Source organism: Melospiza melodia, chromosome 4 (genome assembly GCF_035770615.1).
Source record: "Melospiza melodia melodia isolate bMelMel2 chromosome 4, bMelMel2.pri, whole genome shotgun sequence".
In the NCBI taxonomy this organism is placed as follows: Eukaryota; Metazoa; Chordata; class Aves; order Passeriformes; family Passerellidae; genus Melospiza; species Melospiza melodia.
This window is the reverse complement of record NC_086197.1, coordinates 90,446,527-90,465,397: the sequence shown is the minus strand read 5'-3', so window position 1 is coordinate 90,465,397 and position 18,871 is coordinate 90,446,527. Positions and strand designations below refer to the sequence as shown.

Here is an 18,871-nt window from a genome sequence, read left to right as displayed (position 1 = left end):
ATACAGAATGAGCTGGAAACAAACTGCACTGTCCAAGAAGCTAATAAGTACACACATTATTTTTTTTTTTAAGTTGTATTTTAGGTATAGCATTTTTATCCTCCACATTTTATGTCTGTGATTGAGCTACTCTCTAAGCATTCAGTATTTGGCTGCAGTCAAGGCTGAGACTTGGGCTGAATACCCTCCTTTCAGTCTCAGAAAAAAAGGAACATTAGGTCTTTTACACAACAGCTGAAAAAGCAGGGGAAAAAACCAGCAAAAAAAAATGCTGTGCCTGTGATTTCAGGAGAGAGTTGCGTGGGGTTTTTTGGGTGTTGTTTTTTGAATTTTAAGGGGGGTTTTTTTAGTACAGTACTTGCTAGACAGGCAGACTTGAAAACATCAGCAAAATAGCTGCTTGTTGCACTTTGTTTCTACTCTGCTCAAGCAAACGAGCTCTGTTTACATGTTTTGTGTAAATAAACAGCACTGCACATATACACACAAACACTCCCAACCTTCAAATCATATATTTCTCTTCCTGAGAAGAACAACTTGGCAAAGTCTCAAGTATTAGCTATCTCCTGGGCTCTGAGAGTAGAAGTAATACATGCCAGGTTTTCTGAATGCTGATGTCAGATAGCCAGATATTGACTAACACACATTGTGGCTCTGTGTCTTTTGCCTGCTCAGCTACCTTGCAAAAGGAACTGAACAGAATCTCGATGTCTGCAACTCAGATTAACAACTGGCCTTCCAGTCCACCTCAGAGACATAGCCTTGTTTAGAATGAGAGTAATGCAATGCTTTTTGCCTTTTTTAAAGTGGCACTTTTTGACCACTATTACCAGACACCTCCTTTCTGGACCAGACCACAGAGCTAGGGTGTGAGACAGTTTATGGTTCAGAGGTGTTTACTATTACTATGCATCCCTGTGTTACCTCAAATGGATTCTGTGACAAGCACAGATACCAGGCCAACAGAGGAAGGAGCACTGCTTGGTTTTGGTCATGCCTGAGCTTTGCCTTCATTAGAAGTATGAGCTTGACACATCCAGCACTGCACGTCTGAAGCACAGAGTATGCATCTAACACATGGTAAGATCATACATCACTCTTCCTTTCCAGAAACATAGGTCTAAAAACTAAATAGAGTTACACAATAGACAAAACTCTGTAATATCAAACTTCCAGGAGACTGAGAAGGAGTAGCAAAGCACTGGTGCATTTCATATCCTCAGCTAATTTCAATCTCTTGGATGCCCATATCAGATGACCAAGAATGCAAACAGACCTAGATCCACTTTTGACAGGTGGTACTAGGCCCCTGGGAGACCAGTGTTAGGTTATCTGATTGAACAGAAACAGATCCAGCAAAGATCAGAAGCAAAACAACAGGTCAACCCTAACATCCTCAAGAGCAAAAATGGAGCATGTGAATCAGCTACTCCCACGACTATCAATTAGACCATATTCCCCCAGTGTGAAACCTACCAAGATGAGTCAAAACTCTTCCAAAAAAAACACCCTGAAAACTAAAGGTTATTGCCTTAAGGGGTATGGGACTTATTATGGGATGTAGGGAGAAAGAACATTTTGGGATTGTGTAAAACTTACCACAGTACTGTGAGAATAAGCAAAACGCCATGAAATGTTCAGGGGAAGGTATTAGGCATGGAGGAAGACTGGCATAGAAGTGGCTAAGGGAGAAATAAGTAAGAGAAAATAGCAGGCAAAAAGGATAAATGGGGCAGGTCCAGTACAAATAAGCATCTGGTCCTTGCACTTGTCTGACTAAGCCCTGTCCTTGATCACGACAGTCCATCCCATACTGTCACTAAAACCCTATACCTGTCTTCTTTGTGGATACATTTTCTATTTTGAGTATGTGTGAACTCAAGCCAATTTCAAATCAGACTGGCCAGTAAATAAGGTCCAAGTGCCAGCAACTCAAGTGAGAATATGAATCTTGAGGGCTCATGCATTTAAGAGCTACAAACTACTTAGAGAATTTAAAATTGGCTAAGAGAGAACACAGAGTTTTGTGTGCGAGTTTCTGTGAAAATTCCACCAGTGGACTTCCACTGTGAGAAGTTGGAAAGGAGGAAAACCACAAGGCTGTCCATGCAGTTCTTGCCTCAATGCTCTGTGTGTGTGTGTCTATGTGGGTGCCAATAAAAGGCCTGGTCTGAGTCTCTGCTGCCCTGCACAGTCAGCTGTGCATGCATTTTCTGCATGTGAGTGTGTGCATGCACACACACCTGTGGGGAGGCCATGCTCCTCACTGCCTGGCCCTGGGACACAGCACTCACCAACTCAGCTACAACAGGAGATATTGCCCTGGGACACAGCATCCTGCACTCACCAACTCAGCTACAACAGGAGATATTGCCCTGGGACACAGCATCCTGCACTCCTATCCAGCTACAACAGGAGATATTGCCCTGGGACACAGCATCCTGCACTCCTATCCAGCTACAACAGGAGATATTGCCCTGGGACACAGCACTCACCAACTCAGCTACAACAGGAGATATTGCCCTGGGACACAGCATCCTGCACTCCTGTTCAGCTACAACAGGAGATATTGCCCTGGGACACAGCACTCACCAACTCAGCTACACCAGGAGATATTGCCCTGGGACACAGCATCCTGCACTCCTGTTCAGCTACAACAGGAGATATTGCCCTGGGACACAGCATCCTGCACTCACCAACTCAGCTACAACAGGAGATATTGCCCTGGGACACAGCATCCTGCACTCACCAACTCATCTACAACAGGAGATATTGCCCTGGGACACAGCATCCTGCACTCACCAACTCAGCTACAACAGGAGATATTGCCCTGGGACACAGCATCCTGCACTCACCAACTCAGCTACAACAGGAGATATTGCCCTGGGACACAGCATCCTGCACTCACCAACTCAGCTACAGGAGATATTGCCCCTGGGACACAGCATCCTGCACTCACCAACTCAGCTACAGGAGATATTGCCCTGGGACACAGCATCCTGCACTCACCAACTCAGCTACACCAGGAGATACTGCCCTGGGACACAGCATCCTGCACTCACCCATTCAGCTACAGGAGATATTGCCCTGGGACACAGAGCCCTCCATGTTTGGCTACCTCTAACAACTGGCATGGCTAGAAGGACACATACCTTTAGCACGTTTCTTAGCAAAGCTATCAGTAACACTTTGAAGGTGAAGTGTCTAAATCTGCCTTAGGGTTTGACTTTGGGGTAGTCTTTAAGACTTTTAGTTGCAGACTGTTTAAGCTGTCCTGGCATCTGTTGAAACACACTCCATGCAGTTCTGCTAAGGCATTTTTTAAAGCCCTGAGTATTAAAATGATAGTAAAAAAAATGCATTGGCATTCTTGGACACTGTCCTGCTTCAGCTGGATGACTTCTGGTTCTTTTAATAGCCCTTGAAATTCCTATGTGCTAAACACATTTGAAAAGAATCTTGACCAGTTCTTTCCTTCATGTTTTCTTTCCAAGCCAGGATTCATTTAACCAAAAAGTAACATAAATAAAGCAGACATAGAGGTGAAACAAAGTACAGAGAAATAAAACTATAGAAATATATTCAATAAGATTGCCTTGGAGAAACCTGTGAAGAGATTTCCATTAAGAACAATACCACTTTAAATATTAATGGTCTGCACAAAAAATCCCATGTATTCACTGACAGCACACTGCAGTTGGGGTGCCCAAGGAATAGGATCTAAGCTAATTCATTGTGTCAATAATCCACTCACAAATACCAAGAGTTCTTGAGAGAAAGAGGAAGAGTTTTTCCTTGATCACCAATAATGTCTCTGTAAGTTCATTCTTTTACTTTAGTTCTGGAACATAAGCATTCTGAGGATGGCTGTATCTCTCTTTATTTGGCTTTCTAGACTAATACTCTGAAACATTAATTACCTGGAAAAGAGCCGAGTGAGATTTCTAAGTCCATGAAGACTGGTTGTACTCTTATTTACAACAGAATGAAAGCTTTTAATTGATAAAAATGTACTTCAGAATCACTATGGCTGATGATCTTTTTCATACCTTAGGGAAGTCTTGGTCCAAAGCTGTATTAGTCTTCTTGGAAGCTGGCACTTGTCATAGCTGAGGCACCCAGCAGCAGTGGAAATTCCTGATTCTTGTCACATATGAAACAGGAGCTGTCAGAGAGGCTTTGCACTGTCACACTGGGGATGACAAAGCACCACTCAGAGGAAACCACCACACGTGGTCTCCTAAGGGTAAGGTAATCCTTTTATAGAAGGATTCATAAAGAGCAGAGCCAATGCCAAACATCTTCCATTCTAGTTCATGGCATGAAATAAACAGAGGTGGATGGTGTCTGGTATGTGGGCACAGCAGGAACTGAATGCTTCTGTGGACAGTGCCTGCAGCAGCTGAAGACAACAATGAGAATCTGTAGGTCCTGGTGCTGGACAGAGAATAACAGAAGAGCTGTCCACTGAAACCCACAGAAATGTCAAACACCTTTCCATCTCCACCAAAAAAAAAAACTCAAAACAAAAAACCCCACAAACACCTGCTGGGTATTTTCTGACACAGCAGTTGCAAGAGAAAATAATGCTGTCTCTTTATAGTAGTATCAATGACAAAAATAACACTCCCAGTTTCTGCCAGAACTAGTAAAAGTTAAGCTCTGACAACACAGAACAGAAATGAAGTTTAATAAGAGTTTCTGCTGCAATTATATGACCTTCTTTGCCCCAGAAAAGACAAACACACACAGCAGAACTGAACCACAGAAGGATGAGCCCTTGCCTTCTTAGAAAGGCTGTGACCATCCCACTAGATTTGGGGCACAGGAAGTCGCTTCAGGAAAACAAAGCAATGAATTCTTAAAAGGCTTCATGTTACTCCAAATAAGAAGTAGGTTCAAGAAATACTCCTTTCCATGGAATTAGACTGCACCAAACTTGGGGAAAACAAGTCTGGAAGATCAACCAGCCCAACACTACAATACAAATGTTTCACAACTCTCAAGAGAAGAAAATACCAATTTATGGTACTTATTAGCAGATAACAAGACGAAATTAGGACACTTTTATTAATACAGAGAGGTTATTTAAAGTGCCTTCATTAAACACAATGGTCAAAACTTCATACAAATAGAACACCTACATGAGATGTGGTTCTGGTTTTGAACACTGTCCAGCCAGGAAAAAGAAGCAATCAACCAGCTGACCTAAAGCTATAACCAGACAAGGGAAGCTCTGTAGATATATTTTGGTGAAGAACAGGCAGAGCTTGGAGCTGCACACATTTCTTTGGTAATTAAAGCTTTAAAGACTAAAGAGAGAGAAAGGGAATGAAGCAGAAAAAAAAGGAAATCACAGTTCACTATCCATCTAGTCACAAATATCAGCATGAGTTTGGCAGGCATCCTAGGTGAGATAAGTTTCATCTGTTTTTAAGGTAACAGTGACTGCTTAGATTTTGTTAGAGATCACCCAAGACTAAAGGTGAGTTTTGAAGAAAATAGAGAAGCACCTAAGGCAGACACTGGTTCAGGAGTGTAGAATTCCTGAAGAAATAACTAGTAAAAGACCTTGTGGTCACAACACACTTTGGACAGAAAAGCTATTTTTCAGTCCACTGGAAAGTTTAGATATCCTCCAAATTGTACAGCAGGATTCACATAAAGTCAAAAGCTGAGAGATGGCACAATTTCCTGATAATATGCATATAAAACAAAATATGCAACAAAATGGAATGCTTAAATCTGCATGCATTTGTTTAATAACTACATCAATTCTGGATCAGTGAAAACACATGTATCACCACACAGTAAACTCACTGAATTACATTAATATCTAAACATTTTATTATTAATTTTTAAATATATAATATGAATATACATACAATATGAATACACAGAAAACCACAGATTAGTTTATCCTGTAACACACTACAGCAACTACAGAAATGAAAGCTTTGGGCATAAATACACATTGTTTTATGCAATCTATCAGGTAACATTCCTTCACCATCCACCTAGGGGCTGGAGTGGACTTTTTAGTGAAGGCATGACCAAGACAGTGATTAGGCAAAATGTTTCAGGTCATGAAACAGACTAAACCTGTAATACAAAATGCTTTGCTTAAAATTATCCATTACTTTTTCCCCAGACATTTTACCTGGGATAGAACTGGAATACCTTAGAAAGTATATTGTGCAAGTCATGGTTTTCCAATCTTTTACATACCTTTTGTTTCAGCCATTCAATAACTGTGTTCAAACCACCACTGGATTGCTTGAGTTAGTTTCCAGTGAATAGTTCTCATATAGGAAAACCTGATACAACACCCCACAACTTTCCATCTCTCCCTTTCACAAAATTCTCTCATTTTAGTTCCAACAGGAACTGACAAAATCTGAGGTTTTACTTTTCAGAAGGTGTATTAGAAATTTCCCTATAATAAATACCTCACAAATACCTGCATGATGAAAAGTTGCTAATGATTTTTAAAAAATTATTGAAGAAAAAAATTAAGTAGTGCACAGGCCATCTGAGTAGTAGGGATACTAAGGATATATTTCACTTGTAATTTTTTTACCTATAGCAGAAATACCAGACAGAATAAAGCGAGCAGAAAATGTATTTATAGCAGAAATAAACTGAGTCTATCCCTGGAAAGCAAAATACACTTAAAATTCTTAATCTTTTCAAAGCCTACTGATAGAGGCACTACCAGTTAAAAAAAAAAAAAGTACAGTGTCCCCTAAAAATATCACCTCAACATGCTCCACAAGTGGCTGCTTCTATATAAGCTATTTCCATTTTTTCCTACACAAGGACAATGGCATGTTGCAACATTCCTTGCCTCCACATCCCTTTCATATTTCACTTTAAAGCCTCACATGCTAAAACAAGTGAGACCGTGGAACCTTTAATATGAAAGCCACACAAAACATAGGATTTATTTTGGTCCAGAAGTGGCAATCTAAAATTAAGCACCTAGTGTAAGAGAGCTCTACAGGTACACTGTCACCCAACAGAGTTGGTGGTGGACTGAAGTGCCTCCCTGGACAAACAGCTTAGGGCCCACACTCAGCTAGGGTGATTTTCTTTCTACTTCTGAGATAAAATACAACAAACAGAATAAGCTTGTAATTTTGGGGGAAAAAGGGGGACAAAATATATATTGGTCACTGTTACCATTTATTAAAAAAATCAGAAAAGTTATAGCTGTATGACCACTAAAACTAGATTTGAACTGTCCTGAAATGGAAGATGGTACAAAATTTCTTTTATCCTACTAAAAAGAACCAGTAGAAAAAAAGCAGAAAGAGAGATAAAGAAAATACAGTATTTTGAAAATGTGTTTTAAAGTTGCTGGAACTGATAAAATAGTTGCATTATTCTGATAGCTATTTTTTTCCAGTGTAAGTTACATAAATAATAGAATCATTATCTTATAATGTCCTGTTATCTAACAATTATTCCAAACCATTTATCTGACATACAGCAATATCAGCTTACACATCATGTTGTTAGCTGATGGTTCTACTTTTAAACATTACTTCTATATTTATTACAAGTTACACTTCTACCTTAAAAGTAGTAGCATCCACGACTAAATTTAAAAAAGAAATACACACACACAAAAACAGAATTAAAAAATTCACTGATTTTCCGAAACCTGGAGGAATCTTTCAACACCATAACTTATTTCACAATGCCTCCTCTAAAAACTAACATCAGGTCTGTCAGAAAAGGAAGTAGACAGTACTCAGCCTCCATCTTTTTCCTTCTTTCTCATTATTTCAGATTTCTTCCTCCTTTACTTTATCCCTGAATGCCTCCTTGGCATGACCTGATGAAGAAACTATGCAAAAGCAGTGAGAAATGCATTAATTTGCTCTGCAAAGATAAATTACAAAGATAGAGGGGTATACATACCCCAAGGCTTAAAAGAAAACCCAACAAAAAGCCAAAGCAAAACCACCATTATTCCTTAAAACCTGCCTGCACCACCTGACATCAAATACATCCAGACAGATTAACACAAACTTGCCATTTGAATTATCTTCCCTTTATTGCTATTTATGAAACCCCCCAAAATGATGGAAATTGAATTATGCACATACCAGTTACCTACTTTAAGACTATTCATGAGTGGCTACTATTAATTTTTTCAAAAAACACTGAAGCAGAAACTCATTTCAAAGAAACATGCAAATGCAGCATTTGTATGAAGAGAGAAAAAGAGCAGGTCAGACACTTCAGACGGATCAGGCCTTGCTAATAACCTTTATGAGAAAATGCTCCATGGTAAAACTACATTACTGACACAAATTTAGAATCCAAAAATCACAGCTGAAGAAATAATAAATTCTTTGTCCTAAATGTGAAAAAGAAAAGTACTACATACAGGAAGTCTTAAGTCTTAAGAGTATCAAGTCATCCAGGTGAAAGAATTAACTTTCCTCAAAAAGAAACAGAAACTTGCCAAGAGTTCCACACAGCCCCTAAAAAGGGGGGGAAATCTGTGCAGCTGAAAGCATTCCCTATACTGCAGATGAGAAGAGTGCACAACTCATACACCAGAAATAAAAGTATTTTTATTTTCCTGGAGGGCTCCTGGAAGACCATCCCATCTCCATCTGGGGGCTGCTACCTGCTCCCTCAGGACATTTGGAGCAGTAACCTCATGCAGCCCCCGGGGAAACACTGAGAACATGGTGGTTTAATTACTACTCATTAGACAAAGAAACCAGGTGAGTGTCACACCGTAAGCACGCTGTAGGAAAACATATCAAACATATCCATGGTCTCCTTCAGGCCCAGCATCCAAACAAATCAATTCAGCACAGCAGCTGCAGTGCGTTACCTGATCCCCGCCTGCTCACATCCCCAGTTACCTGGGCTACCTTATCAACAAGGAACAGGACTTTGGCCCAGGGCAGCATTAACTACCTGGAAATTCAGGACATAGACCCTCTGCCTGATTGTGTCTGCTCAGGAAATATCCCATAGCATGCCAAAACACAAGTATCTTAACCTCATCACCTCAATTCTGCAACTTCAGTTCTTCTAGGGAGAAGGTAAGTGGAAAGGAAGGATGAATCTTTGAAAAATGTCTCAGGTTTGTATTAATTTACTTTCCAAGGCTGCCAAACATCTCAGAGGTTCCTCAACAAAAAGGTTCAACTTTTTTGCTAATGTATTCTAAAAGGTTCTTAAATTCATAACAAACAACTATCCTAAGAGAATGCTGCAGGATTTCTAAAATGCTGAGCCTCCATAACAGCCAAACCACCCATTATATCCCAGCTTTCTTCTCATCAGTAAGATGTGACAGCATGATGAACTTGCCAAATGAGCAGGAAAACCTTACAAACACTAAACTGTCTTGTAAAAACAAAGACCAGCCAAAGAAGGAGGCAAGTGATGGGCTTCTCTCTCCTTCCTCCTGTATTCCCATTTCATCAGGCTCTGGAGATGCACAGAGCACCTCCTCTCCCCTCCCCTCTGGCTGTGCAAGCGCTGTCTAGCAGCCTCTGCTAGCGTGGAAAACAAGAAACAAGCCATGGACTCTCTCAGACCTTCACACAGCATTCCCACACGGAGAACTCAAGCTTCACAAGAAGCCCAACCACTAGGAGCAAGGATTAAAACCAGCAATAAATAAATAGGCAAGAATTCATTCCCTTTCTCTGTTTGTCAAGAACATGAATATTCTCATGTCTGTATGGCATAAATACACATTGCACTTCTTCTACAGAGCAGATTAGGCCAGTTTAACAGTACAGACTCTCAATATTATCATTATTTCTTTTTAAAAAATCTTATATATTCATTTTCAAAGAGCCTTGAAAGGAACTGGCAGCTAATAGGATAGACAGCACTGTTTCATAACAGCTTGCAAAAAAATTCAGTCTATTTTTAGATGGGTGAAAAGAATGTGGTTATTAAAAAAAAAAAAAAAAAAAAAAAACAAAAACCCTCCTATGAAATAAAGATGTTTTCATTTATAACTGACCATGCAGCTGATATGTTAAACCAATCTCCAGGAGAACAGTACCATATATTTAAATCCTCAAAACAAATTTGTGTGCATATACAACAGCCACATTTTAATCTTTATTCTGTGATAACACATCATGCTGTTTAAAAAATCTTACTTTTTAATGAATCTCATTCAAATGAATCTCAGACAAGTGCATCTTTTTCTAATTGTGTTAAGATCTTTTAAAAGGACCTCTTCATCTAGGACTACCATTAGTACAACCATGAGCATGTTCTGCTCAAAACCAGACTGATCAGATGTCGGGTGCTGCATAACACTCATATTGATAAAATAATAAGTATCTGTATTATACACCCAATTCCCACACAGCAATGCCAACGTAAGTTGTTCCAAAAATCAAGTTAACACCTGTTTCCTTTACTATTTTCACTCCATCATCCTCCCTGTTACCACCACCATTTTAAATCTCGTATTTAAAAATTTTAGGCATAAGAGTGGGATAAAGGTTAAAAAATAAACACTTGCATTTTCTCTTCTCATTCTTAATTTTGTACAAGTAAATACTAAAATCTCTCTCAAAGCTCTTCTTATATATCTCCATTTTGGAAAGGTGACTTAACATCCCATTCCCCCCCACCATTTTCTGAATCTCTTATTGCTGGTATTTTGTTATAACCACAGCTGGTGAAAGGCAATGCAGTTTGCTTCTACATATCATACCTAAATATACTTATAAATCAAAATAAATTGCTCATTTTGGTTTTTCAAACCACCCATGCCACACAGCACTCGTTCATTTTGAAAGATGTCTTTTAGCCTGTTTCCTTAAGATAGCATTTAGTGCCTTATCATGTCTCTCTGTGCTAAGCCATTCAATAAAATAAACTTCAGCTCATCATTTCAGCCGAACACAGTTTGAGAGCTTAAAATTAACAGTATTTTTTTGCCAACATCCAATATTAAAATGGTGAAATAGAACATTGAGAGGGTCTTTTGCATACAGCCAAAATGTTTATTGTAAATAATGGAGGGGAAATGGTATTATGTTTCTCTAAACAAGCAGTTTCAAAACCAAAAATGCCCTAAAATGCAGCTGCAAGCAAAACAGAAGTGAGCAGGGCTGGTTTATTTAAAATCAACAAAATAATCACCAGGAGGCTATTCCACGTCAGAACACTTAAATGTACATTTAGTACCTTGAAGTATTTCCCTAAAAATGAAACAGCTACTTGAAATAGCACTAATCTGATTGACAGATAAAATAATTGCTTTAAAAACACTTCTGAGTCATTTTGTCCTTACCTGCAGGCATGAACCATTACTGCATGCAGCGACTGCTCCATTTCCTAGCACAGACTTGAACGGGGATCACATCTATCTTACAGAATGTGACTAATAGGGGGGATTTGCGATTCCTGAGCTACTTTCCAAAGGACACTCCCTTTTCCACACACCCGGGCACGAAGCGCTCGGCCAAGTTCTATTTGCTGCCGATGCTCGGGGGCAGGAGCAGCGCGGGGTCTGCGCGGGGTCTGCACCAGCCAGCCCCGCCGCGATCCGCATGCTGCAGCCCGCCGGGCTCCGCGCACGGCCGGCCGCCCGCAACCGCGGCCACAAGGCACAAAGCTGGGCCGGCAGGGCAGGCTGGGTGGGCACGGTGCGAGATCCAGCATGCAGCACACGCGGACAATGCCAGCAGCCCCGCGGAGGCAGAGGGAGAAGCCCCGCGTTCATGCGGACGGGGATGCGGCCGTACCTTTCTGGAGAGGACGACTTCTCAGAGTTAACTGACATCAGCAGCTCAGTCTTCTGCTTGATTTCTGGAAAAATCAGAAAACGTTCACCACCGACGCCGCCTGCCCTCGCCTTCCGGAGGTCTCGCTTCCCTGCGCCCTTTTGTCCGCCGGAGGCCCGGGACGCGGCGCTGTGCGAGGCCGCCCAGCCGCGCTCGGAGGGCCGGGCCCGCGCACATGACCGCGCACGGCGGGCGGAACCATCGCCGAGCGGGGGGCGCCGCTCCGCGCCCGAGCCCGCGGGGGCAGCGCGGGGGCCGCGCCACCGCTGCCGCCGGCGGGGGGGACGCGGGGGGTGCCCGCCGAGGGAGAAAACCCCGAAACAAAAGATTCCCGGCACGGATCGTCCTCCCGGGTACCGTGCTAGGAGGTACTGCACACCCGCCAAAGCCTCCAGATCTAAAGCCCTGAAAAATATGGCTCTTTGAATCATTTTTGTCACAAAAAGCGAGGTATCAAATGACTACTTTCACACACGGGTAAGAAACCAGACGTGGAAAACGCTAGGCACACCTGGATTTTTGTTTTTAGTGGTCTGCCTCTAATGCCCCCAAATACACTTTGAAAAGTAATATTTTCTTTTTTTTTTTTTTTTAACACCTAGTGATTCCCCCAGGGGGTGGCTGGGCTCTGAACAGGCTCCCCAGGGCAGCGGTCACAGCTCCAGCCTCACACAGCTCAAGAAGCGTTCGGACAGTGCTCTCAGGCACATGGGGTGACTCTGGGGAATGGGGCCGTGCATGGCCAGGAGCTGGGCTTGACAATCCAGGGGGGTTCCTTCCCACTGAGCACATTCTGGGATGCTGTGAGCATCAGGCCAGCACCTGTAAGGCCTGGGCTGGTCCCTCGTTCCCAAATGCTGGCAGCACACCCTGGCGTGCTGTCACCAAGGGGAGATGCACCCTGCCACCGCTTCACAAGATCCAGATAAGCAGAACAGACACTGCTGAAAAGTGAATTCACCAGGTGCTCTGGAGTCGAGGTTTGAGATCCAAAAAACCCAAAAGAACAAAGGGATGTGAGCCTCATTTTAAGACCATATCCTCGCTGGAGACCGTAGTGCCACCTGTGGTAATACTGGTAAGACCTGAGCAACACTATGTCCACCTGTGAACTGCCACAGTAAACCTGAACTGTTTGGGATTAACCATTCCACAGTGGAAGACCTCCAATCTGACTTTTCTTCCTCTCTTCATACATATCTCAGGTACAAAGCCACTGAAATTTCTGAAAACAGAAGAAGAAAAGCTGTGTAACTTGATTGATAACTGTTTTTTCAACCACAGTTACAAAAGTATTATTACTATCTGAATGATAACTCTCATGCTCTGGTGGAAGGCTTGCAAGCTAGCAAGTGATCACCACCTTTTTAAGCATATGCCACTTGTTCTTCCCAAAACATACTGATCAGAAGAACATCCAACAAGTATCTCAGTTCTCACATCCAAAGCAGACACTTCTTGGATCTTTGAAAACATATCTGTGAAATGTCATTATGTTCACAGCTGGCTCCACTGCATAACTGCAAGTACCATAAAAAACTTTTTACCGTTGTCCATCCCAGGCAGCAAGTGGTCCTACAGTCACAGCTACTGGGATACTTCTCTGCACACCCAGACACACATCCCAATGTAGGGAAGAACTGAAGTTAATTTCTCTACCACAGAGCCTTGACACCGACTGACTATAAATATAGTCCTCAACTTCAAAGTCCAATAAATTTTTAATTCCTTCTGAAGATGCTTATAAATTAAAATTGATTACATAAACAGATATTTAAAAGGCAGGATTTTATAGCAAAACAAAATCCCCAGAGTTTGGAAGGAAGTGATCAAATTATTTATTCCATAACTAAGCCTCCACATAGGCTTTGCAATGGATGTCCAGAGATTATAATACTAAGAATTTATTGCTAACAGTACACCACAAGATGCTAAAAATAAATCCAAGATATAAGTTATTGCACCACGAACTTTGAGTCCCTGGATTCTCTACAAGATGTACAGACATTTCTCCATGATGGTATTAAACCACATAATTTAATTTTACTTCTTGTAACCAAGTGACAACAAAGATTTATTCAATATAGCTGCAAGAAGAATTTCAATAAAATGAGACCTCATAGGAAAAAAAAAATTCCAATGTCTTAATGAGCATTCTACTCCACAATTAGAGAACACTCATCACAAGGTTTGGGGGTTTTTCTTTCCTGTTTCTCTTCTGTCAATTTGAAATATTTTCTTATTTTGGATTTACCAATCTTCTGTCTCTGCTACCTGAGATTTTTTCAAGTGGACCCCTTTTGCTCATTTTTAAAAGCAAATCTGTACCTTTACATATCCATATAGCACCATCAAACTGAAGCATCACTATCACTCCTTGTACAAAACTGATTGTGGGAATATCACCAAAATAAGACACATGAGTTTTACATTAAGTGCCTTTAGGCCATAAGAGAATAACGGCTGCAGAAACAGCAATGTTCTCATTTGTTTATTTTGATTATTTATAAATTACATACCCAGAATTCTGGGATAATTTACAGAATTTATTAGAAATTATTTAGAAAATTAGAATTTATTTAGAAATTACATCCCAAGTCCAAATAACACAACAGAAAAATCCCTTCAAACTGCAGCTGCCACAGCACCATTCTATCGGCCTTTGAGTCTACAAGAATGCAAATTACAGCAGTATTTGTTGAACTAAAAGTAACAGAAAAAGAAAAGAGAAGAAAAAGGAAAATTTTACAATTGAACAGGTCTTCCTGGAGGTTTCTTGGTTCAAGACCCCCCAACCTAACACAGAACTAACATTTCCACTTTACCTCAAGTACAGTGCCACAAAGGCAAAGGCTGGGCTGTTCAGGACCTGCACCTCTTACAGATTCAAGGAACCACACCTTTAAAAGGTTCCATGAGTAGATTCAATAACTGTACTGATCAGCACACAGAGGTACAGGGAACTTCTGCTGAGTGAGCAAGCATTTACATCCTGACTGAGGAGTTTTGGGTTGTCCTAATTTCCGAGGCCACAAAAAAGCACTCTATATAGAACCACATCCAGAACAGATCATAACACTGACTGAATAAAAGCTGAAGATGAATGAAAATTAGAGCTTGCACATCTCAAAGCAGCAGTTAATGCAGTAAATTTTTTCAGCTACAAAATACCAATAAATTCAGGTATGGGGTAGTATCGTTGTCACCAACTCCTCAGTCATTGCATGCACTTCATCAGCCCACTTTGAGTCATTTTACACTGTGCACAGATCAAGTGGCAGACAACTGGCTCTCAGCCAATGCCTGAGAGAAGCAGATACACTAAGTCTCTAAAGCCATACTATTCAAGCTGTGATTGAATGAAAACAAAAACCAGAAAGGCTCTACACTGCCCAAAATGGATTCCTAATCATCATGATTGCTGTTCTTTCAAACCAAAGCAGAGCCCAAACTAACCATAATTTTTTTTCTTAGCCTAGATGTTTGCCTCTTCTGATACATTCAAGTGGAAATTGTGTTAAGACTAGAGAAAAAGGCATCAGATGAAGTTAAAGCAAGAAGGCATTTGCTAAGCCAAAAAATAAAAAGACCAGAGTCTTGGAAAAATGGAGAGGAGAGTCCTAGAAAGAGATGCTGGCAGTTTCTGAACTCACAGGGGATTTGTCGGAGAGCATCATATCAAAAGCTCCAAGCAACCTGAAGTTTCCATACCAAATTTAGAACAAACCACCTCAGAAATAATAAGGGAAGAAACTCTCCACAGAAGATGAAGAAGAGAAATTCTGTTATTTCAGCAGTGTGAAAGAAGAACAAAAGAAAATTATGTGGGAACTAGGGATATCTACATAATCTGGAAAAAAGAAGAGAGGAGCAGAATTAGCCTGGAGTTTTGTTTATTTGTTCTGTCAATTAAAAAGAAATACACAAGAACTCTCCACAATAAAAGAAAACAAAAAATCCTAGCTGCTGTTTAGGCACAGATGGAGAAGTGTGGACAAGGTATATGGCACTGCACAAACTGTTCCCTGTGACATATGGGTAGATATCAGAGTCACCACGATCTCAAAGTCAACTGAGAGAAGTCACTGTTTCACTAAAAATTTAATCATGTCTACCGCAAACAGATTATCTTGATGGTCTACAACATGTTCATCAGTCAAGATTAAAATATCTTACTGACAGTGCGTGTATTAAATTTATCCAGGGCAGAGATCCACTGTTGCAGAACTCAACTAATACAGCTTCTTCCTCCCACCACCCCCGTGTCTTTTGGGAGCAAAGAAGAGACAAAGTAGCATCTAAACATAAATACCTTCAATTTTTTGCAATGTAGACCGTGCCACACAAGTTTCCATATACCCTTTTTAAAATAAATATTATACTAAACAGATGCGAGTTAAATATACTTCATTTTTAATTAATAGGTAGGCTCGTCCACACATTTTGTTAGTCAAATCAGATCATAAACTAGCAGGTTTAGTGCTTTTCTTCCATTTTCTGTGTGGTGTATGTTAGGACACAAGCTTGAGGTGCTTTTAACATTTCTTCTACACTATCTTTAAACATGTACTTCCTTATCAACATCCATCCTAGTATATTCTCCACTGAATTTTCCATCCTTGCATCACAATTACAGCTGCTGGGTCTTACAATTTGCCTATAAAACCCTAATCCTACTGCAAGTTGACTACTTCCAGTATTACTCTTAAAATAAATAGTCCTGCTTCCCAAATGAATCTATGAAGACAGATCTGAAATTATTAAACAAATCAAATTAATCAAACTGTCTATTCTAAGTAATTTTTCAGCCTTGAAGTCATGAAGTGCACTAGAAACCTTGGTATCAGTAATGTGATTTTATGTGGACAGATCTATGTTTGAGCTTTGGATAATTGTGCAAGTGACATGCTAAACAGCACAAAAGGCAATAAATTTAAATTCTCCCAATGAGGCACTGGGCCCTAGACAAAATGAGACAGCTTTGCACACAACTTGAGAAATTCACTGCTTTATATGTTTTAGATCACGTACTTGTAAAATAAATAGTTCCAAAAGACTGCTAGAATCACAGGCTGTGTGGTGAAAATGGGATTCAAAATGGCACAAACACAGAGCAAGCCTAAATTTGATAAGCATATGAATACTAAATGAGGTAGTATTGAAGCATAAAGAGTATAACTGCCCTAAAATAAAATCTTCTTCCAGATGTTAGTAAGCTTTTGAAATGAGGGAAAAAAAAAAAAATAGAAGGTTTATGGACTTCTTCAGGTCTCTCATGCGTAACATTCACATCAATACTGAGACACAAGCCAGCAACTGCCTCACTGAAGAATAAGTGACAGAAAAACCAGCTGTTTGCAATCTCCTCTTGAGGAGATTACATTAATATTCTTAGTATTTTTCCTCTTCAATATGTTAAATAGTATTTCTGCTCAGAGCATGAGGAAATCAGAACTTTTAAGGTTATGCCATACTTGTAATATTAAAATCACCATTTTAAGAAACTCTTTACTTCCAAATGATAAAGCAAACTCTCTCCTTTCCTAAAGAAATGTATTAGAAAAAGTCAGTAATATTGAAATGCATTTTAATTTTTAACCATTTTTGCAAGAGTTGTGTTTTAGTTACTGCGCTGAATGTACAGAATGTTGTGAAAACAACACTTCCTTGTCTCACACACAAGTTCTAGAGACCAGATAACAGATACAAAGGGAACTTTTTCCTCTCTACACTACACAAGTTCAACTACAGCTCAGTCCCACTCATGCTCAGCTCAGCACACAATATCTAGAGTCAAGACCTAATGACGGAAAAAAAAATACAGAATTTTTTTTTAAGTCTTTCATTTTCTCTTGCATAAAGGGGAAGATGGATTTACTCAGTATCTACAGCTACATTCAATGGACTTCATGTTAATAGTACACACTCTTTTGGGGTTTTTGAGAAACTATATGTTGCATCTAATCTTCTCCTAGTGATCTGAGCCACTGCCTTTTACATTTCTGATAAGACTTAAAAGTACCAGAACCATATGCTCAGGTATTTTAAAAAACACATTCATAGTAATATCATTGTTGTCCTTCTAAACAGTTTTCCACACATGAGCTGTGGTTGAAAAATAATACTTCACAAAATATTCTGAGGAAAATATCTTCCTTCAAAATGGCTGCTAGTCCCACCCAGTACTAACTTTTGGTTAGTACCCAAAAGTTAAGTCTACCCTAATTCTTAAAGCCAGGCATCCTTCACATGCAGATGACACTGCCAGTTGCTTAGCAGAGTTCTCCTTAACAGAAATAGAGGCCAAAGCTGCTCTGAAAGACAGTACATAGCTTAAATGGTAGTTGTTGCCTTACTTTTGCAGAAGAAAATGGAAGACTATCTACTGAAAACTTACAGAAAAACGGTATTTCATTCAAGAAAAATAACAACAGCACTATTATTTTTACAACTTCATTTCACTGTCCCTTCACCATGAGGAGGACACTGAAAAACACAGAATACAGAAAGGAGTGAAACGTGGCAGGAAGGAAGCACACACTACAGATCACAAGAGTGAAAACAAGCTTGAGAACAAGCTTGTTTCTACTTCTCCAAAAGGGAAAAACGGAATACAAAACGCACAGAAGAATTTGCCTTTTACTTGTTTAAATAATTAGTTTCCAAATATATAAATATATATAATTGATGTAAGTTAGACCTCTGAAGAATTTTTAATGCAGTCAGATTATATATTAATAATTTTGAAGGAAGTTTGTAGATAAATTTGAGGAAGCATTAGATATTTCAGAAAAAAAGCATTATTATATGCTACAATTACTCAATAAATGGCCCATTATGAACATAGGGAAGCAGAATTATTTATGTTTAACTAGTTAAACATAACTATTAACTGGAATTTCTTTTAGTCATTCACATAACATAACTAAGCCTGGTTGACATGATCTGGTACTTGATCTATTAACAGACTGTAATATTCCTTAATAAAGTGTTTACTGAAACACAAAGGTGACAATAAGAGGAATTCTTCATTCTCACAGTTCTGCTGGGTCTGGCAGCATTTGCTGTACCAGATGTAT

General features: G+C 39.9%; 1 protein-coding gene across 2 annotated transcripts in view; it reads right to left on the bottom strand.

Moving 5' to 3' along the window:
• Nucleotides 1–11,920, bottom strand: part of SRPK2 (SRSF protein kinase 2) — an 86,184-nt gene extending 74,264 nt beyond the window's left edge. For both annotated transcript variants that reach the window (XM_063155536.1, XM_063155535.1), the window contains exon 1: nucleotides 11,754–11,920. In XM_063155536.1, the coding sequence (XP_063011606.1) occupies nucleotides 11,754–11,791 (38 nt within the window). In that variant the 5' untranslated portion in view covers nucleotides 11,792–11,920. The remainder of the gene's footprint in view (nucleotides 1–11,753) is intronic.
• Between the last annotated feature and the right edge of the window lie 6,951 nt (nucleotides 11,921–18,871).